Source organism: Falco peregrinus, chromosome 7 (assembly GCF_023634155.1).
Source record: "Falco peregrinus isolate bFalPer1 chromosome 7, bFalPer1.pri, whole genome shotgun sequence".
Lineage (NCBI taxonomy): Eukaryota > Metazoa > Chordata > Aves > Falconiformes > Falconidae > Falco > Falco peregrinus.
In genome coordinates, this window is record NC_073727.1 from 72,228,674 (window position 1) to 72,251,316 (window position 22,643).

Sequence of the window (22,643 nt, forward strand, 5' to 3'; positions counted from 1 at the left end):
TTACTTATCAAAAGTTGCAAGCATTCATCTGATTTTGTGGTGCTTAAGGAAGAAGAAATGACAAAGTTACAAGTGACAAGGGGTTTTTAACTTCCAGGATATCACAACAAGGAAAAAGAAATCTCAGTTCAGAGTACCCAAAGATACTGCATCTCTGTCAGCAAAGTGTCCCCCGCCTAGTCTGCTGGGTGGTTCAGCATGAAGTTCTCATCTTAAGTTTAAATGTTGATTCCTGCCACAGGTTTTTATTTTCTAGTCTTCTGATCTGCTGACAGACTACAAATAAATTATCTGTGTTCCACATGCTACAATCAATTTGGTCATACGTGGTTTTCAGCTGTTTATAACAGGGAAGACTAAGAAAATATGACCTGTTTCTTTTACAGTATTGCTTTGGAGAGAGTCATACCTCCTATGTCATAGGATCTAGTTTCTGTACAAAGAAGTAAATTCAAGTCAGCATTCAGTTATTTCAATGTCTTAATACCTGAAAAAATTCCGTTCCATCAGTAGAAGTGCCATGACCCAAATGGTAACATTGCCATTTATTCAGATAGAGATTTAATTGTGGGACTTAAGGGAACTGCCTGTCTTCTAAGACTATCTGAAAATGTTATGTTGGTTTTATATTTTAAAAAATCCAAAGTATAATGGGCAACATGTATGTCTACATTTAAAATTTCCAGTCTTGTATCTCAGCTGTATACCAATCTGCTATCCTCTCAAATTAATTTAGGATCTTGTTATTGAGAGGTTTCTCCCTGCAGGCTCTCCCTGCCCACACACCTATTAGAAAAAATCCTGCATTTCAATATACAAACTGACCCCAAGGTAGGGAAAGTCAAGGAAGAAAGTCCATTTCAGGTATATTGCTGCACAGCTGATCTAGAGTTTTGGCCTTTGCTCTACAGCATTGCTTACCGGCTTACTGCTAAACACTGGATTAGGTGGAATAGCTGTTTGTTCTAGTATGTCATCTGGACACCTAATCTACTTTTGAAAAGATGCTCTCCAGTTTTATGTATGGTACGTACAGTGGTGGCATAAGGCACTAATACAGTGCAGACCACAAAGAAATGTGTTTTCATGAAGCACCAATTTGTAGCAATTGTAGGAATAAAGTCTTCTGCTCTCCACGTAGGAGCAGATCAGAAAAGAACATGGACCTACGTAACTCATTTTCTTCCCATTGTGTTTGTCCATCAGCCAGATGAAGCGCGCACTTCCCATGCTGTTCCATTCATACAGCCTCGTGTTCATTCAGAAACAGAATGTTTCCTTTAGTTGATGGATTAAAGGCAGGAGGGGGGAGGAGTGTAAAAATGTTTTGGGATGTGCAGTACTTCAGGAACAACGTTTCACACCAAAAATTTGTGATTTTTTTTTTTTTTACACAACTTCAAAACAAAACAGGTACTGCCTCTTAAATGAGCAAAAATAACTTTTTACAAAAAGCAAGACCTAAAGCAGTTTTTTGTGCAGTTGCTGAGATGTTAATGTCAGGTTATTTTTAAAATCAATCTTCTATTACACCTTCAATATGGTGTAAAAACTAAGTGAACAATTTTTTTTTTCCCCCTGCCTTGACTAATCTAGCATTATATTTTGGTAGGCTGAAATATGAACCTAGAAATGGGTATGTGACCTTAAAAAAAACCAGCAAGTAAACTCTGTAAGCAACTTTACAGGTTATTGTTTGTTTTCATCTTCACTTGCAGACCAGGTGTCTCTAGCAAAGCAAATCTGAGGAAAAGCTACTTTTGTTGGAATCTCTTTGTGAACACAACAGATGACATAAAGAGCAGGTGTTAAAAAAGTGAAAAAGACAAACAGCAGTTATTTTACAGGATGTTTAGCTGCGGAACAGCTTGGGGGTGAGGGGAAATCAGGCTATTCTAAAGCATCTTATCTGGAAATATTTGCTCAAATAAAAGAAACATTTCTGTGTCTTGTAAAACATGATCTGCCTTTTCTTCCCCAAAGAATGGCTTAGATATACTTATCCCATTCCTCTTGTAACTGATTTCCCAGGGACTGACAGGAAAAAGCACAGTTTTTACTAAATAAGGATGCTGGAATTCTGTTTACTGGTTTCTGTTTACCTGATGCCACTTCTGTTACTGTGTTTGCCTACTTAAGTGGCATTTAGCACTGGAGTCTTGTGTGTTATTTTACTATTTGTGTTAGGAAATTACTTAGCAGCTGGGTAGATTAGACTGGTTTACTTTGTGTGTTTTTCATCCTGCACTGCACATCTGTTCATGTTGGTCTTAACATTACAATAGTGAGCACTGTAAATTAGTAAGTAGAAAGGTAAGTATGTAGAGGCAAGTATGTTTGCCTATGAGATTAAAAACCCAAAAGCTACTGACATTTCTTGGGTGTCTAAACTGAGCACCCTAAACACCAGAAAGAGTGATTTAGAGGCCCATGCTGCACCCTTCAAGTGCATGCATTTTGGATTTAAGCTTCAAGGTCCATTTTCAGGTAGATGAAAACACTGCTTTCTGCTTTGAAGTGTGACTTCTGTTTCTTACACACACAAACCTGCCAGCAGATACCTTTAGGTGTATCATGCTAGTTCTGTAACTTTGTGACTGATGAGAGAAGTGAACCCTAATGCAAATTTTTTTTATAGTCATGTAAGAAGCAGCTATTCATTGTAGCGAACTGCAAATTCTCTCCATTTGCAACAAGTACTTCTTTAAACCCATATGACACCACTGGAATACTAACTTGAAGATGTAATGTCAACTGCTCAGTTAAGTCCTCAAAATACTGCTTAGAAGACAGGCATCTCGGTATGAAACATAAACACTCATAAATTTACTAAGCAACTATCACACTTTTTCAGGTACCAGTCAAATAAAGGTTTGTTCAAAATCTATTGAACTGTATAGCATTTAGAATCAAATGAGTTTCTATGAAAATGTGGAACAATGATCAGGTTTATTCTCCGGTAATACTAAGAATGTACACAGTTTGCATTTTTTTCTTCTGCTTCAGGTATAATTTTACAAATGTTGCCACTTTGGCAATAAACATGTCATTTTCCTTTTATTGCAATGGAGTTGCATTAAAGGAAGCTATGTGGCATCTGCAGCACCTTTTCCAGAACAGTTTTCCCTTTGAATATTGTATATTTGAGTGGAAATGTTACAGGATGCAAAGGACATCCGCTAATGAACTTTCTTGAAATTCTATCACCTCACTAGGCTAATTTTGCTGCAAGTGAGACTCCCAGTCTTTGCTCAGAATTACAGTTCTTGATCAGCAGAGCTTAATATGATAAATTTTGCACGAAAGTTTTGAAATCATGTTTCAAATAACATTTTTCAAACATGCCTTGGATAAGGTACATTCTATATTCTTTGAACAGAGATAAAATAGCCCTTGTCAGTGAATTCTGAATTAGTAGCTGAGTCTTTCATGTCAAAAATGTCAGGCACGCTGGCAGTCTGCCTGCACATGGAATTATTGTTTGTCCAAGCAACTCAGATGTGGTGACAAACTTTAAAGCACGAGCCCTGCAGGACAGTGCAGTTGTCTGTTCTAGTCAGTAGAGTTACGGTTAGACTTCAAAACAACTCTGTGATTGAAAGGTAACGCAGAAATTTGGTTCAGCTAATGCATTTTGTGAATTTAGAAGGAGAAAATAAACCCAAACAAACAAAACAACCACAATGAAACAGATAACAGGATGTTGTAAACAAGACTTTTAGAATAGAAATGGTATTAGCCTACCTTCATTAGCCACTGAGTGTTGTTTTCCATGATGTTTTCAAGCAGTTGCAGTCTCTGAACAGAATCATCGTAGTCTAGAGGTGCATCCCTTTGCACCGCGTTGGACACGTAGGACGCCGAGGAGCGGCAGTTGTCCGCCTCGGGCAGGAGGAAGGTGTAGCTGCAGGACCCGTGCTGGACCTGGTACTGCTTCTTGCCTATCGTCTCCATGCTCTTGCTAAAGGAGTCGTATCCTGAAGCTAAGAAGATACTGCAGCCCAAAAAGAAGCCAACAGTCAGCTGCATTTTTAATTCCTGCGGTAAGGCGGCAAGCCTGGAGTGCCGGACTGCGCTAGGAGAGCCCAGACCTAGTTAACCTGCGCCGAACCCCGGCGCCCTGCTGCCATGTGCCGTCAGGACGAGGGCTGGGCTCTCTCACTGTCCCAGCCGCAAACTGGAAACGTGCCGTGCTCTCCCCCGCGCCGTGCCCTGAGCTGTCAGCCGCGGAAAGCACCAGCAGTCCCCTCGCAGCCGGGGGATCCGGCCCCGCCGGGCCCACCAGCCGCCAGGCTTCCTCCCCCGCCTCGCCCCTGCCAAGAGACGCGGCCCGGCCGCCCGAATCGATCGCTTCCCCCCCCTTATAGCGAAGGCGACCAGCGCCGGCAGCATGTGGAGCGGGGCCGGCCCGCCCTCCGGCTCGGCCAGCGCCTTCCTGCGGGGCGGGGGGGAACCCCAGGGAGGAGCCAGCGGCGGCGGGACCCCCGCGAGGGCCTGCAGCACGGTTCTCCTTACGACTTTCCTAGACAGAGCAATCGGTTCCGATGGCCTCCAACCATGCTTGGAAATTGCTGGCGGTGGTAGTCATTTTTACACGCTGTCCAAAAAGAAAGAAAGAAAGAAAAAAAAAAAAAAGGGGGGGGGGGGGGGAGTTCCAGGGCTTGTTTGTTCGTCTTAAAGGATTTATTTATTTAAAATGTACCGCACCAAGATGTCATTCCGTTTGTGCCTAACGCATTGTGCGGCCCCAGAGAAGGGCACTGGCCGGAGCACACAAAAGCAGGCTTGGGCACGTCCCCGGCAGAGAACGAGGGGGTGGTAATTAAACGTTTCACTTGAGCACAGACTTTGTATTTCACTTCATCTCCCAGACAAATACCCATTTTCAAGTGTGTCTTTCAAGCGTTAAGCGTTTTCGAGCTGCTTTTTTTTTTTTTTTCTTTCCTTTTCCCCCCAGGCTTTTTTGCCTGTATGAAGGGTTAGCTGCGGGAGCGGCGGGGCGCACGGGCGCTGCAGACCCCGACCCGCTGGGCGGGCAGAGGGCAGCCCAGTCCTGTGCCCTTGGAGGTGGGAAATACTCGGGAACGGTGAGGGCAAGTCTAGTATAAAGTATTGGAAACGTATATGTAAGAGTAAAAAGGAGCATCCCCCTACTTCCCACGCCCGTGTTCTCTGCAATGGTCACTGGTCTTGAAAAAGCGGAGAATCACAAACCAACTTAACGAACCCTGGGAAAGAGTTGATTCCACTGAAATTTTGAAAAAGTTTACTTCTGCTTTAGAAAATGTCTTCTTGAAACCAGCAGGCTAGCATACTGACTCCTGCAGACAAAACTGTGTGAGAGTTTTGCTGGGTCTGGATCTGGAAGCTATAGATTTTTCTTCATTAAAATAAACAAAGGTAATGCCATGCTAGTCAAACTAACATGAATTACAGATCAAAGTTTCTCTTCTATGAGAAAAATCCTGGCATGCCTCAGGATCTCTTAGGACAGACTTTCTTACACAACTTGCTGTATTTCATGTAGCGTGTTAATGTGGCTTTTACTTTTTAAATCATGGAAGCTGTGTTCAGGGGTTGTCAAAAATAGTCGTAGCATCTGAAATGCATGCCTTACATTGTTGGAGGCTTTTGGGATTTCTTCATAGACTACATAGTTACCTCTGGAAGGGAAAATCTCTAGAATTAAATTCTGGAGACTTCCAGAAAGGTTCTAGTTATACTTGGACTGTGACCTGCAGAACCATTTGTCAGATATTTTTTTTCCTGTGGAATACTCATCTGCCGTTGCTCATCCTTCCAGCCAGAGGAAATGGAGCAATGTGTTTGGAACTTGGGATACAGTCAAGATTACTTTCTACAAAATTTCTACAAATTTGGGGGGGTTGGCATATAAATTATGCGTTCTCCATCCCTTCAACTTTGTATTGCAACAGCAAGGCAAGTTAATGTGACAGCTACCTGCATTGTTAATGAAGTTTCAAAAAGCTTTTTGTATACTGATTTCTACTTTTCAATGCATTGAAGTCTTTGAAAGAATGTTTCATTCCATGTGAATAACAATCTTTTGCAATGTAGTTGAGAAGCCTACTGTTATCTAATGAAGACAGCGTGTAGGATTAGATTTATACACTAGACTGTGTGAAGCATTTCTAGGTATCGAACCAGACATTCATATTCAGTATTTTCTGTTATTTGAGGTTTTTTGATTAATTTGCTAAGTGAGAATTTCCTAGTGTGACTTGTACTTGTCCTTAAATTGGTCTGTTCTCTGCTTTCTTTTCCTCTCACGGCTAGCCCAAAGAAAATATAGGGCCCTCAGTAGAGCAGTGCTGACAGTAAGATTGCTCCAGCCCTTAAAGTATCTGTTTCCTAATGAGGAACAACTAGAGGGTAATGATTAATTTTCTGATTACATTTTTATGTATTTTTTATTGCTTTAGTTGGACAAGAAAGGTAAAGATGACACTGACCAGTGTAGTCTTTTAGAAGATTTCTTTTTAATTATTAGACCTATCTCAAGGAACTGTACATATATAAAAGATTTAAGGGATGCTGAGGATTCATTACACGGGATCTCCATGAGAGGCTTGATTAAATCAATAGTTTCTGAGTTGTTATAAAGCCTGCCATCTGTATGCCACACTAGTGAGTCAGATCACCAACATAATCTGGCAGCTCAGTTTAGCTGGGTTTTTGAGGAGAGACTGGAGTGTCTCTAAAGGTTTGAACCGTAGTCTGTTTTCCTTTAGGAAAGGCTGATGCATGACCCCAGGAGGCCCTGGAACAGAACTGAACTTGGGAGTCTGCCTAGCAAGGCTTGCTGTATCTTGGACCTCCACTAGGGAGAACTGTGGTTGTAGGAATACTGGAGGTAGAAACTGGTTCATCTTTTACTGTTTTTTTGGCTGGGTTTGGGTTTTTGTGGGGGTTTTTGTTTTGGTTTTGGGGTTTGGGGTTTTTTTTTTGGAATGAATGAGTGAATGGCCAGTTGCTGTGGCAGCTGTCAGCAGTTCAGGGAAAAGGTATGGAAAGTGGAGGTGTTAGTCTGAGAAGTGACGATGACTTACTAATGGCATACCCTTACCAGCACAGCAGGCACCACCAGTTAGCTGCTTCGTTGTGCTTCTCATCTAGCTCTTGGAGCAACACCCTGAGGTTCACCATGGGAATGTTTTCCTCAACATTTCCTTGATACTTCCAGGCTGTAGGGTTGATAACTGGAATACAACTCCCAACGCAAACACGCATTTGAGGGAGGATTTTGCTATTTCCCCATCTGGGTCCAATGGACTCATACTGCTTTAACAAAGCACTCTTTCCCACTGCCCGGGAAAGTCAGCGAGTGTTCACCTTGCCAACAAAATAAATATACATCCCTTTAACCCTTCACTACAGGATAGTGCTGTATTTGGTGCATCTTTTGGAGCACTTGATTGTGATCCTTCACCCTTTCTGTTCCTTTGGGAGCAGCTTTCCCAGCTGTGGAGGAGGAAGTGGTCTTCTCTGCCTCCCCAGGGAGTCAAGCCAGTCATAGTTCAGGGGGGAAGAAAGTAGTAACAGCTAAATTTAGAAAACTGGTGTGAAAAGTAAAGGCAAGTTAAATACCTTTTTGTCCTTGAAAACTGAGCAGGAGGAAGGAAGATGCCTGAATACAGCCTTTTTACTGAGCCTCAGAAGCTGCTTGCAGGGCAGGGCTGGGCTTAGTACCGAAAAGCTGAATGACGGAGATCTGTCTCCCATCAGTTATGAGAAGGAACATCTCACTGTTAGATATGTCCAAGTAGGAAAGAATTTAAATAATTTGGCATGGAATCTTACATATGACAGTATGAAATTGAATAAAAAGTTGTAATTCAGAGCAGTTGCTTCCTCTGTGTTTTGGTTTGGTTTTTTTTCATGTTCAGTATTCTCTTCATCTTTTATTTCTGCTGTCGATATGGAGTGGCATGTTTGCATTCGTAGTACATTTATTCTGCAGACTGAAATATAGCTGCTTAGCCTGTGATTTCCTGCTTGGGTTATAGCTGGAGTGTACATAGTATTTGACATAAAATAGCAAATAGTGGCTTAGTATGTTTAAAGTACAAATTAGATCTTTCCCTTTTTAGAAAGAAGATACCCACTTGACAGAAGTCACCTTATAAGAGCTGAAATGTATATTTTGTTAAAACTAAACGTTTAGAACATTTTGCCAGATGTGTTGCAGGCAATTTCCTTCCCTGGGAAACAGTAAATTCCCTTACTCAGCCAAACCTGGTTTTATTCCATACAGCATATGACTAAGCTGCTTTGAGAAAGATGCCTGTTAGTTACTACTAACATTATCTTTCCAACTATCATTTTACTTACAGCTGCACAGCTTCTGTTTGACAGGCAAATACAGAGATTGTGTGAGATCTGTGATAGAAAAGAAAGCATAAAAGTTTTTGGGGTAATGAAAGAAAATGTTGACTTGGCTTTAGTCTGCTATATGCAGACTTTGCCACCTAAAACTTTCAAGATGTTGATTTAGTAGATAAGTGAGTTCTCATTTCAGCAGTTTTCTTGTTTTAGCAAGGGAAAAATACGTAATAAGATATGTGCAAAACAAAGGCAGAACAATGTAAGCAAGTAGGTTTTGGTGCTGCATTCTTCCAGGGATATTTGATCTACATACATAAATGAAAATGCTGTAGTGTGAGAATATGTAACCTCGAAATCAAATGCGATGAAAAATTATCTGAAACTTGGAATAAATTAATGAAGTATTTTATATATTTCTGGTATTTACATTCCTCACATTTTGACACTCAGTGTTAAGTCCCCACCTTTGGTTCCTGGTCCTTTAATATTAGTTTATGGTAGTTCTATTTGCTGGCTTCAAAATATTTTCTTTCACTGGGAGTATTTTAGCATGTTTCTCAGGAACAAATGTCAACAAGGACAAGACTCATGAACTTGTAACTTTAAAAACAGGGAACAGGATCTTGGACCTTACTAGATTTTTAGTCTGCTGAAAATCTTATCTGTTTTGAGATCTTACTCTCTTTGAAAGAGAGGAGTGCCAGGTTATTATGTTTTCCGATAAGCAAAAACAAGTTGTTTTCAACAAGACCCATAGTTCAGTTCTTTAGCGCTTCTAAAATTATCTTACCAATAGTTCCTCCTTCCCTCACCATTTGCCTATTATCCTTTTTATGCAATCTGAACTTCTCCACCAGTCTCCCACAACATCTTTAACAAAATCTCTGAATTACGCTCACTTTCTCAGCTGCTGCTTATTTCTAGTCAGTCAGAACATCTGGTGTAACATCTTGTGAATTCCTGGTCATCTTTATGTTCCTTCTCTGACATTCCCTGGCGTCTCCTTTGAGTGTTCTTCCTTTCAAGGGAAGGCATTTACCCAGTAATTCTCATATTGTATTTTTGCTGAAGGGACACGAGGTCAATAATCGGATCCCCTGAAAATTTCAGTTACCACTCTGTCTTGGTGACTCAGTCTGTCTGTTCCCATCTTGCCTTGTAGCATCCAATCCATCATTTCAGTACATGGTATTTTTCTGAGATGTCATGCCATTAGCGGAAGCATAATGCGGCCAAAACCAGACTTGGTGTCTTCCCTCGGAAATGCTTGCGTGCTAGCCCCTTTTTCTCTTTCACAGTTGATACTGCCTCCATCCTTCAATGCATTTGAATCTATAATCTATGAGCTATGTTTATATCCCTTTGTTTCTTTGGTATTTTATTCTCTCCCTTTTTTGATGCTATGCATTCATTAATGTCTCAAACTCCTGTGTTGATCCTCATGAGCAGCACATTGAATTTTGTTTCATATTCTGACTCCTCCATAACATTTGAAATGTGATTTGCTTATGAATCTTATGTTAGTTCTGCCTCTTTTAGTAAATTACATTCAACTTTATTTTCATAAGAATTGTTAGACAGCTGTGAGAGCTTCATGCAAGTAGACTATCCACTTCATTCCATCTAATTTGTTTTCATTTCTGGAAGCTCTAAATTCAGCACCTCTTCTACCAAATGTGTCAGCTTCATTGCTTACTTCGTAGGCACTGACAGAAGTGGCTTTCTTGGACCATCTTGATTAAATTTGGGATCTTTTTCTCAGTTAACATGACCATATTTTCCACTTCTAGACTCATTTTTATATCCCACTGATGTTATACAACATCTGCTTAGGGCTTTTTGCCTGAGATTATATTAACATTAAAAAATATATCTTTTTATATATACATAGTTATATCTGTAGATATGTACATGCTTAGTATGTTGTAGATGCCACTGTACCCAAAATATCATTGGTCATGTTAATTTAGTTTGGGACATTATGATATCCCATCTTGAGCAGTAAAAGTAATATGCATGTTTGTTGAAATTCCTGTCATTATGACTTCCACAATCCAAAAACCTTCTTAAATGCAAAATTCTTCTTGGTTTTTACTGTTTCCTTACTTTTGTAGTGATTTCCTTTATCAATCCAAATTTTCAAGGGATATATAAAGTAGAATAGTAGAATACACTAATATCTATAAAACTGTAATCTATACAAATAAAGTATGTGGATATCTAAGAAGATTCTCAGTACATTAATGAAGTTCCTATTTGTAGGACAGGTGGTAGTTTCTTTCACTGTGAGCATTTTTTAATAATGACTATTATTTTAATCTTTGAAGGATGAGTCATCCACATACAGAAGTAGGAAGTGAGTCCCAGGATTAGGAAGATTACTTGCTACATGTCCTTCCTCCTTAGTTTTTTTATATTGTTTGGCTATAGGGCCCAAAGGCTATGCTCATTCTCATCAGTTACGTGATGACAGCAAACTTTAGCTGGTAACAAGTGTAATGGCATCTTAAACTCAAATAGCACGACTTCAAAATTTACATGGAAATTACAGCTAATGTTAAGGATCTTACAACTGGACTGCTGAATATCTTTGACAGCATGAAGTGCCATGCCCCATCTATCTCCTGCACTGGGCAAAACATACTACAGCACTTGTTTAAACAGCTTACCCTTGGTTTGAAACTGAATGAAGTAAGTTGTGTGCTAATGCATAGGAACTAGCTCTAGTAAGGCCTTTAAAACTTACTTTCAAAAATTTTTGTAGCACATGCATATTTACTCTTCATTATTGAACTAAATGTGAAAAAACTAACAGGTATTCTTACTCTATATGCTCATATACTGTTTATATGCTCTTTGAAAAATGTCTTTTTAATTACAGTTTTGTGCATTTGGGCCATTTAAACCAAAAATCTTTATGTAAGGTTTTGACTTTTATTGCGTTATGTGAATGTCATATTATGTTGATGTGAAAAGGCAGCAGACTGTGAAAGAATCCAGAAGGCTTTTGGAAAATGAGAAACCTGCCTTACTGACATCTTAAAGAAAAATGTATATGCTGTTTGTTTAAAGGAATGTATTTTTAAAACGTCTAAGCAGTTGACAGTAATCTAGCCTTACAAATCACCCCACTCCCTTTGATTTAAGCCCTTCCTCTTGTAAGCAGTCATTCAGGTTAGCGGAAGGTTCTCTCATCTGGTAACAGGACACTTACTTGATAATAACAGCGTGCCACACTTCCGAAGAGCATGTTCAAGTTAAGAATCTGAATTCAAAGATAAACTGATGTCAAAGAGAGAATGAAAAGGAAGTGAGAAACTGTGTAAGAGGAATAAACAACGCTTTCAGAGAGAGAGAGGACATTTATGGCAACAGTAAGGTACCTAGTTCCTGACATCTGTTTCCCTCAAGAAAAAAAAATACAGCGCATATGCTAACCTTTTTGTGGAGAGCGCAAGAAAAATATTTGCAGCGTATTTTCATATATTCATATTTGTTGAACTGTTATGGATATGTAATTTGAAGAGGACAGAACAACTGCAAACTATTTTTGCAATCTGTAAAGATAAATCTTGGTTTTTTCAGTACTAATAAACATAGTTCAGTAATTGTTCTCAAAAACAGTGCCCACCCTCTTGCTGATTCTGCCATAAAAACTGGGCATTCTCTTTATCCTTGGCTATACTGCTGTACGAGCAAAGGAAGGAACTGACTTTTTTTTTTCCCTGGTTAGTGAGGCATCAGGACTTGTGATGGGACAGGAGAAAGATTACCTGCATACTGATACTAAGATTAGGGCTCCTTTGAGCTCAGACTCCTTGCCTCCATCCAACCATCTAATGAAACTCCTATTGCTGTGTAAATATTAACATAAGCACCTCACAGGCCGAGTAACAGTCCGTTCTTCATCTCTCCAAATAAATAAATTGCTGAGAAGATAATCCTCCATCTCCAGTGGAATGTGTACAAAAGATCAAATCTCTTATGAGTATCCTATCATCAAAAAGTTATATTTTCTTTCCAACACAAACCAATTAGAAAGTCCTTTTACCAGCCTGAATTATTACCCGAGTAGTTTCACTACACAGAGGAAATTCAAATCTTTGAAAATCTTTAATTTGTCCCACTATAAATACATGTATAAGAAATTTGGAGACTATCATTGGTGATGTCCGTAGTGTTTGAAAGTGAACCCCCATTCAGGCTAGCCACAGCCAAACTGACTTATATTTACAAAACCCCATCAAATAGTTCCATCTTAGCTTACTAGCTTTGGTTTAAACTTGACTATAGAAGGTCTTGCTTGTAGTTGTATGTTCTGACTTGATTTTTAAGTCAATATCTTCAGTCAAATCTGTGATCAAAATCTATTTTAAATAATAAGGCTTCACCTTTAGTGTTAGATGATATGTTATCAGTTGGTACTGCTTCAGCCATAGCCTGTGGGATGTTACTAAGAGCAACATCCAGTGAATAGCATTTTCTTGAACATAAATAATTATTTATCTAATTCACCAAACTAACAATCAGTTGATGGTATTCTGCTAATTTCTGCCTGCCTTTACCTTTTTGCCTATCACAGCACTCTCCAAACTAGCCAGTTGCAACAAGGTCTTTACCATCACATACCACCATGCTCTTCAGGCCAGTCCCTCTGCCGCCTTCTCCTCGTCCTGCCTCATCCAGGGCACACACATGGGCACACACCCACCGTCTTCCTTTTTCCTCCTCTCTCTCCCTCGGCTGCTCTCTCTTCATTGGCTCTCAACCCCTTAACAGAACCAGCCACAGCTGCACCTTGTCTACACCAGCCAACCCGCCGCACCTGAAGCCAGCCCACAGCTGTATGTTATCAACAATAATTAACCCAGCTTCATTTCTCTATATTTGCCCACTCAAGTATCATTTTTAAGAACAAAAATGCATACATTAAAGTTAAAATATTTACTAGATGATGCCATGACAATTAGAAGAATATCTCCTAACTTGGCCAGCTTAGAATATTTTCCTTTTCTATTAGTGAAGAGTGTATCCTTGCATAGGGTGTGAAGGTGGCTGCCTTTGGTTAAACACAAAGATCAGGTCACCCAAGACTTCTTTGTAGAGCCAGAGAGATTGCTTTCTGTTGAGCAGAAGGGGACTTTTGAGTAACAGGCTCAGATGGATGCACTTGAAGTCAGGGAAAATGAAAATCATGACGTTCACTAGACAGTACAAATGCTGGCTTCATTATTCTTCTAAAAACCTCCTTGCTGTAAACTGTATGGGAAGGCCAGGAGCCTTTTCAAAACCACTTTTCTGCAGAAGGTGATGAGAACTGAGGATAAAACCACCTGATTTCTTGTCTTTTGCTGAAAGTTCTCATTTGACTTACTGAAAGAAGTGATGGTTATTTCAGATTTCAGATGTGTTTCATTGTCTCAACTTAAAGTGTTGTTGTTAGTATATTATCAGTATTTTTTTCATTTTATTACAATTTTCAGACTATTATATCCAAACTTTATTGCTTCCACTCTCCTCTCTTTTAGTAACGCATTCAACTGGACTATGAATTAATTAAAAAGCAGTCCACAAAGAAATTTGGTCTAAATACATTATTCACCCTAGAAAGATAATTCTTTTACACTGTAGGTACATTTTTCAAGTTTAAGAGCCCTATACCTTTGGTAAATGTCAGCTGAAATGTTTAAGCAGTGCCTGTTCTGGCCCCCACTGCAGCCCATGGCAAGGAAGGGTGGTCTAGCAAGGGACTGAGTTTTGGAAGGGTGAGCTAGCAAGGAACTAAGTTTTGGAAGGGTGGGCTAGGAAGACACTGAGTTTTGGAAGGGTGGGCTAGCAAGGGACTGGGTTTTGGAAGGGTGGGCTAGGAAGGGATAGAGTTTTCAGCCAGCTGTGAAGTGTTCCAGGCAGCGCGACAGTAGGCAGGGAAACAGTTAGGAGTCACGGCCTAAACTTTGCTTTAATTTCATACCAAGTATAAAGAAATATTTTCTGAGGTGAAGATCTATGAGGCTGTAGAAAAGCCTCTCATGAGAAGCGGTGGAATCCCTGTTGCATGAGTAATTTAATATAGATGGGCAAAACACTGAAATATGTAAAGGAAAATCCTGTACTGGCAGCAGTAAGAATTCAGTGACCTAATAAGCTTTTTCATCTTTTAATTTCTCTCATTAAACCTCATCGCTTTGCTGAAAAGAAGAAAAATGTTTATGTTGGACTTCCATGTGAAAAGTGCTTATAGAAAAAAGTACCCCTCTTCAGATGATAAAAATATAATTAATATATATGAAATAATTCTTACATTTTCTCACAGCCATAAAATTAAACCTGTCAGCCACAGGCTAATATTAATGCCTGCAAACTGCTAAACACAATTATTGCAATGTAATGCAGCAGTGGTTTTAATTTTGGAAATGATTATGTTTTTAGATTTCATTGCAATATTAGAGCAACTTCATTTTATATTATTCATTCTACCTGTGACATGTGAAAGTATATAGTTACTCCTGTTACTAAAAGCATCAGAGTGGTGCTCCATAGGCTATTATTGCCCACATGCGAACCTGCTTGGCTAACTGAGAAGTTTACAACCAGCTAAATTATTCTCAGCTATCAATAGCTTAATTGCTACTTTTGTTTTCAGATTTTTTTTAAAATACTTCTTTAAACATGTTTACAATGAATAATTTAAAAAATGCACTTCATAGACATCATGAACATAACAAGCCAGAAATTTTCCATCAAAATCAGACTGCTCTTCATTTTTATTAACTTGAGACAGATTTGTTTCTGACTTAAAACCTCTAATTTGGAACATTTTTTCTATGTGAAGCAGGCTCCTTTGTATTCGTGTTTTTTACCTTGCTGGTTCTGCAATGGAGTGGAGAACATCTGCACTCACCTACCTCTTACCTCACTCTGCTGGCCCACAATTTTAGACTGCAGTACACCCAATAAAGAAAAATAACACATACTTTCAAAATAACAATTTCAGTAAACTGATAGCCTGGAGGAGTAAGAAAAAAGTGATGCTTTAAGGGCGAACTGTGGGCCTCTCGTTTAGAAGGCTTTTCTAGTATCAGTCAGAGCCTTTCTCTGACATGTCTAGCATGCACAGTGGTCAGAAGCTGCTGAAGTAAACAAAATGTGGGTCTGTTCTCCATTATTATAATTTGCAGATACCCTGTGTCTGCTCACAGAGGATGGCCCAAGGCTTTTAAAGCTGTTAATGACATGAACAGTGGCCAAGAACTGTCTTTATTTGAAATACAAGTGTATTTTAAAAGTAAACCAGAACATGTGAATCCTCCATCAGTTGCCATTTGCATTAACTTTAAACAGTGAGGATTTTTTTTGAAGATACAGACTTCTCACCAAATATTCACTGGACTAGTTAAAACAATTAGAAGTATTTTCAAGAGGTGTCGTTACTTACTAGTTAAAATATTGGCTTTCATGGCTGAATGAGAATCAGGCTTTACAGTAAGTGATACTTGGTTCCCTCTCATTGTTTTTTCAATGTTCATAAATTCATTAAATGCTCATTCATCAAATTCCATCTCTTTGCTGGCTCCTCCATGTCAGAATAAGGCATCTTCTTCCAAAAACTGAAGTGGCAGATGGTTTAATAAGTATTGCCTCATATTACAGCTGGGGGAATGAAGTAATTTCAATGAACAGAAGACGAACAGAAATGTAAGTGTTCAGTTTTAGAAATAAGGGAGAGATGGTTTCTTATCTTGTCGTTGTGTCCCCGTCCTATGTCACCATTCCCTGTCCCCCATTCGCATTAATCCTTTCTTATAAAAGTAGAGTTGCGGCTCCTAGATAACTAAATGTTGAAATTCAGCACGGTTTGGGACTGTGTAACAGCTCTGCAGATGGACATCAGATACACTGTAGTTGGTACTGCATCTGTGGTACATGCAGGTATTACCCATGTATGCACCGTGTCATTTTTCCAGTCTACAGAGCAGCTGAAAAACAGCCCGGTTTCTGTAAAAGTATGTGGAAAGCCATGTCCCATATGCTTTTCATATGAGACACGAGACTTGACTGTGTACTACAGGACATCCCCTGCTATGTGGGACATCTGCCAAGCCCAGCAGGAAAAAAAAAAAAAAAGATAGAGGCAAGAGAACAAATCAGAGGAATAAATTATTACTAAATCCTTGTTCTGTTTTTAATGTTTATATTCTGCTCTGGTCTCAGCTGTTATAATCCACTTTTAACAACATCTCTGAGCTGGAATAGTCATGTATTCTGTACTTTCTCGTCTGTTTAATGCTTTATGGTTACAACTCTAAAATGTTGTTTTCTTAAGTGAATGACAGATTTTCAATGGTAATAATATAGGCTTTGAGTCTTCAAAAAAATCCTAGTATGCCCCTCTTTTCATCTTCAGGTAACAAAGCATCTTTGATCCATAAGCAGGGAAAAGCATAAAAGCCTTTTAATATGTTACGGGCATGAGTACTTTAGGTTATATTTGAAAGCTGAACTGCAGCCGTTACAAATTTTATCAACAGTTTTGGGGCAAAAAGAAATGTTACCTTGATTTGGGGCATACCAGTCGTGACAGTGATTATGTTACTCAGCTATTTTGGTCTGTTACATCTTGGATTGTGAACTATTTAGATTAAGAAAAAACAGTAATTTAACTTTAGGGTAAATAATGCTTTTATTATTACAGAAGCATCAAAATGTTACTCTGCAAAATGGCAATAGAGGGCAACAAATAAAGAAACATAATTTTGGTTTTAGCATGATTTTGAAAGCCAGTATCCTGATTTCTGGGTAGTTCAGTTAGCAGTCCTGGACATGTAAATTCTGCCGAAAGTCTCACTGTAAGCCTTTTCTTTCACATTTCCAAAATGTGAAAGTAAAACCTGATAATATTCTACAGATTTGACGTTGCTTTTGAGACTTCTTTTCTTATATCTGTTTATACATCTACTGTTGACATCTACTGTTGTTCAGCCCCTCTTTTATTGGCACGTGTGTGTTTATTATACCTAACGAGAAGCAAGTCCTCTCAGTACCTTTGAAACTGTTGAAAACTTTGAATTAAACTGGAATTGGGTGTCCTGCCTACAGGAGCACAATACAATCCACAGCTGAATGCAGGTTCCACTGACTAAAACTTACTCTTGTGGCTGCAGGTAGAAATGTTATGATGTGCAACCTAAGGCATATGGAGGTTTTTCTAAGTATATCAACTGCCAGTCTAACAGAAGGAATCCTGAGAATATTTACCTTCATTTATCACGTTTGCAGCAGAGGTGGCAGAAACCACCTGCCTGGCATCGTCTTGCTTTGAATACTAGGTCAAAGAAGGCGCTACCAGGCCATTGCTTTCTGCAATTCATATACTGCTTCTCTGTCTTATATTCTACTGCTATTAGTTTGTCTGTTACATCTGTGAAAGTTGGAATAATCCCTATATTCATTTGATACATTGCTACAGACAAGAAAGGAACTTCTATATATTCAGGATGAGAATGCAAATGACTATTTTTATTTAATAAAGACAGATTGTTGAGCCTGGCACTAATTTTATCCTTTATTACCAGTGAAGACATGAGAACTTGAAGTACATCCTGCTTCCATACCAGGGAAATTGGCTCAAACTGAAGGAGGAAGACAGCGTGTAGTTTTTTGTGGACTGTGTCCTTTAAATGTTAGTTTACAAAGGCATTCTGAGTCAAAAGGCCAATTTTATCCAAAAGATGTTTTTTAAGACATACATAGCATACTCAGACATACATAGCATTTTCAGACAAAACAGCCAAGATGAGACAGTTTCAGAAACCTGTTGGACTTTATGGATCCATGTGATTATTGCTCAGGAACACATTCTGGGAAGGATGCCCACCTGCCTGTGTGGCTTCTCTGGCTGATGGACTTGATTTATGCACTTGCGACATGATTATGTCCTGTAATGATTTACAAGTAGCTTGTGACACCCCAACTAGCTGCTAAAAAGAGCTGTTTTAGCTACATAGCTAATTCTCCAGGATAAAGCCCAGTGTCTGTAATTCCTTTTTACCACTTTGTAGTCCTTGCTTGCAGCACAATGGACTCATATGTCTCACTAATAGGATCCCAATGCCTTGCTACACTATGTTCACAAAAACTTTTCATCGGTTACTTTGCTTCTAATTTTAATGTATCTGCATTCAACTGGTGTGGACTAACATGGAAATGAAAAATGAGAAAATGTAAATTTTTTGCTAAATGAAGGCGCTAAGTGTTGACAGGATGGCCCATTCCAGCCCAGAATTTTCTCTGCATATAAACATAGAATACATTTTGTAAATGAAAACTGCATTTTATGTTTGATTGCCTTTGGGTTTTGTTCCAAGTTTCTTGAGAGGACATGATCCTTAAATGAGAAGAAACACTAGCATGTGTTTCCATAAACTTAGATGGGAAATACTGTGATAACAAGGCATCAGAAGAGCAAGCAAAACCTGGAATGAGGAAGCTGACATTAACATACAGATATTAAGAAGAACAGAGCCAGGCCTAGTCATCTTTGCAGCCAGTATTGCTAGGCAGAAATAGAGGTTTATATCATTCTATTTATACAATGTTGGTATATTTCTGGCTTGCTGCAATTTTAACACTTTCTACTTTCACATTATTGTCTGAACTGTAACCTCGCACTTCCAGAAAATCAGCATCTGGGGAAGCTGTGTTGCCATATAAAAAGGCAATCAAAGTTTTATTCTGTTTTTTCTTCCACAGTAGCAGAAGCCTGGTTAATTTTATGTGCCTTTGTCTGTTTTTTTCTTCTCTGTGGTGTTGCACTGTGATTGTGTTTGCCTGTATGAATCATTACAAGCTAGCTGGCAGATGGTCACGTACACTTCGCCAGAGTGCTTGATGCTAATAACAGGCAGCTTTTAGCTTTTATATAATTTTTCCTAGAGTAAGTAATGTGTGTTATCCTAATGACTAGAAAATCATGCTTGTTTTCAGTCACTGCCATCTAAATACTTTTATCCTTCAGTAAAAAAGGTTTCTCTGTGCATGTTCAGCATTTCATGAGTGAAAGTTAAGTTGCATGGATGGATGGTAGTGACAGAAGAATTAGTGTTCCGTCTTCTTTATATGAACAAAGTGGAAGTATAAGGGTTTCATGAGACCACTATGTGCTAGAAAATCTCCTGGCTCCAGCATATGAATGATTTTTTGTTGGTTAAGCCATTGGAACCCCACAGGGGCTATATAGCTAAAGCTTCAGAAATCCTGCTTTGTCTCGCTTGATCCCCACACTTGTTACGGTACAAGGAAATTGTCCATGTATATTTTATTGCATAACAGTAAATCACACTTATATGCCAGCGTTTATCTGTAATGGTTAAAATGCTATCGGTCCAAAATACATTCCATTTATTTAAATGGTGAAATTGTAAAGAACTACTTCTGTGTAGAGCAGTAAAATGTGTATATCAAGTAACATTGTTTTATAAGAGGAAAAATGTGTTGAATTATGTGCTCTTATCATTATAATATGCCATAGACACATTTCATCATTTCATGTTTTTTTTAATACCAAGACTAACGTTTATTTAACAGTAGGTCTAGATGAAATAGCTGAAGAAGCCAAAATATGGTGGAAGAACTTTGTGGGGACGTTTATAGCTATCTTTATGTTGGAATAGGAAAATTTCTAGTCTAACGGTTTTAGTGGAGACAGCTGTTGAGATGCTCTTGTTGGCTTTTCCTTATCATAATTGCAGTACACTATATCCAGGCAATAAAATTAGTTATAAATCTGACTCCTTCAAAATTCAATGTCATGCAATGGTTCCAGCAGTAGTGAATCTTAGTAATTTAATTAAAGTTTCCTTATTTTTAACTAATTCCTTGCTCTGCTTCTCTATTTAGTCATAATCAAAAGATTATATTGCAACTCCACTTATGTTTTTGCAGGAGCATATGACACTAAAGTCCATGACAAGGTCTCTAGAGTGTAGGATCATGGCCTACAGACCTGATAAGATTTTTTTTCTGAATGTATTTCTGAGTTACAAAGTCTTACTCATCTCCTGAGAATATTAGAATGTACATTTTAGCTGATACAGCTCCTCTTCTCAGACTCTTTCATAAGCATGTCTTAGGTTCTTAGGTACAGTCTTAACTGCTGCATTCTGTCCTCCAAAATCAAGGCTGAATTTACAGCTAATATGAAGAAAATACTCCATGAGCCTGTGCCAAATTCTGTCATGCTAGTCTTAGTTGCACTGATATAGAAGTTGTAACAGACTGCTTTGATTCCTAACCCCTATACCTTTTGCTCCAACCACATGGGGAAAAAAAAATCACTTTTAAAATTTATTTGTAAGATAGTTGCAGAACCAAATTCCAGCTTCAGCTGATTTATTTTGCATTGTTTTTGATTTATTGGGCTTATGATTGTATGCATTTATATAGACATACTTCTGTTCTTGTTCTTACTAGTTTGTGATTTATTATGTGTTGATGAGATTCTGTTGTAGACCTTGGAGGCTTTTTCAAAGACAAGAAGTTCCATTGTCATGCTTTTCTTACAATGATTTATGTCTTATGTATTGAAGTTATTTATCAGAATTATTTAAAATATTGCCTAAATTCATAATTTTTAAAAACATTGTTATTTGATATTTGCCTAAAGTTGGTCCCAGAGGCTGAAATCAAAAAAGGGCCTCACTTTGATAGTCAGTATATTATTATTATAAAGGTAGGTTTTCTTTGTTATTTTCCTCTGAACAGAAAACTGGACTTTGGATCTTAATGAATTGTACAAATCCAAAACAAAAGATGGAGTCTGCCCCAGGGACCTTTTGATCTACAGAAGAATATTTCCATCCTTTTTTTTCCCCAATCTGGCTGAAAGGTCACACTTTACACATATTCTATTTTACCAGATTTATTTGTGGCCCGGAGGCTTTATCAGCTTCATCTCAAGTGAAAGGCTGGAAATAGTTGACATGAGGGACTTTTACCTGTGGAGCTGATTCCAGGCATCCTGATTCGGCTGACTTTCAATAGTCTTTGCTGCATGGCATGACTATTTTTAAAGCTATTGTAGAGAGAGAAGTTTAATGGGAGTATGTTTGCCCGAGGGAGGGGAGTTTTATGGGTAGTCTGAACATGGTAGAATTTTGTTGGCTGTTTTAACAGTAACTGTTAATTAGTATCTTTTAAACTAATGCATTTTGGACAATCTGGGGAAAAAGTGTAAAAATTCTGTTTAATACTAACTTCCTAAAATCAAAGGAAATAAACATTGAAGAATCAGCTTAAAAGGGTCCTCACTAGCATGTTAAAACTGAAAAACTTGTCCTTAATCTTCAGTGGTCTACCAAAAGTTTTGCCTCGCCTCAGAGTTTCCTGCCTGAATCAAGGTAAGTTTTAAGGGCCTGAAAGAGCTGCAGCTTCCACGCAAGGAAGGTCAGACTCTCCATGTTTGTTATTATTGTGTTATTATTGACATTCTGGGTTTAGTCTAACATGAAGGAAATAAACACCGATGATGCTGATTAAGAAGTTTTGCACAAAACTTTGTCATATGAAATTATACAGCTGAATTGAAGGTGGCTTAGAAGAAAAACTATATAATAGGAATGGCATAAATAATTGAAAGCTCTGTTTGTCCCATCCCACTGAGTTTTCAGTGTGCCTTACACACACAGCTTAAAAAACAAAAGGTGTGCCTTCTTGAAGCTGTAGCACAGTGTGATCACGTTGTCATCTCTATGCTGTGTGGATCAGGCTGGTTGCTGCTTACTTATGTAGAAGATGCCTGAAGGAAATACATTTGTTCATCTGACTTGCAATTAAATTATGTTTTTTCTTGATTTTTTGGGTTGCTTTTTTCTGGAGGTTAGTGAAATCACTTCTCAAATTTTGGATTTTTTCAGGATTAACTGGACCATTTCTATTTTAATGCTGTCTTTGGAGGATGTTGCAGACATGGTAGTGGCCATTTCTGTTATCAGAAATCTTCAACACCCTCTACTAGCTTCAACCATTTACAGTGCATGTTTCTTCCACTGCATTCTGGATTTGTCTAGAACACAGCCCGGAGTAGCCGACTGGGGTTGTAACTAAATTTGCCTGAGAAATTACCTTTGGTTTATAAGTGAAAGAAGCAACACTCTCCACAAAGATACAGTGTGCATATGGACACCTTTTAGCAATATTTACTTTACTTATCCAAAATGGCATTTGTCTGAGTAATTATCCTGTTGTAATGTCATTTTAAGTTGGAATTTCTGCCTTGGTGAATCAGCACTTCCAATTCCGCA

At 38.6% G+C, this 22,643-nt stretch overlaps 2 protein-coding genes across 4 annotated transcripts in view; one reads left to right on the top strand and one right to left on the bottom strand.

Annotated features, from left to right (window-relative positions):
- ANGPT2 (angiopoietin 2) overlaps positions 1–4,379 on the bottom strand; it is a 46,502-nt gene extending 42,123 nt beyond the window's left edge. For both annotated transcript variants that reach the window (XM_027787804.2, XM_005238132.3), the window contains exon 1: positions 3,745–4,379. In XM_027787804.2, the coding sequence (XP_027643605.1) occupies positions 3,745–4,029 (285 nt within the window). In that variant the 5' untranslated portion in view covers positions 4,030–4,379. The remainder of the gene's footprint in view (positions 1–3,744) is intronic.
- Positions 1–22,643, top strand: part of MCPH1 (microcephalin 1) — a 135,482-nt gene that overhangs the window by 93,342 nt on the left and 19,497 nt on the right. The window lies entirely within an intron of this gene.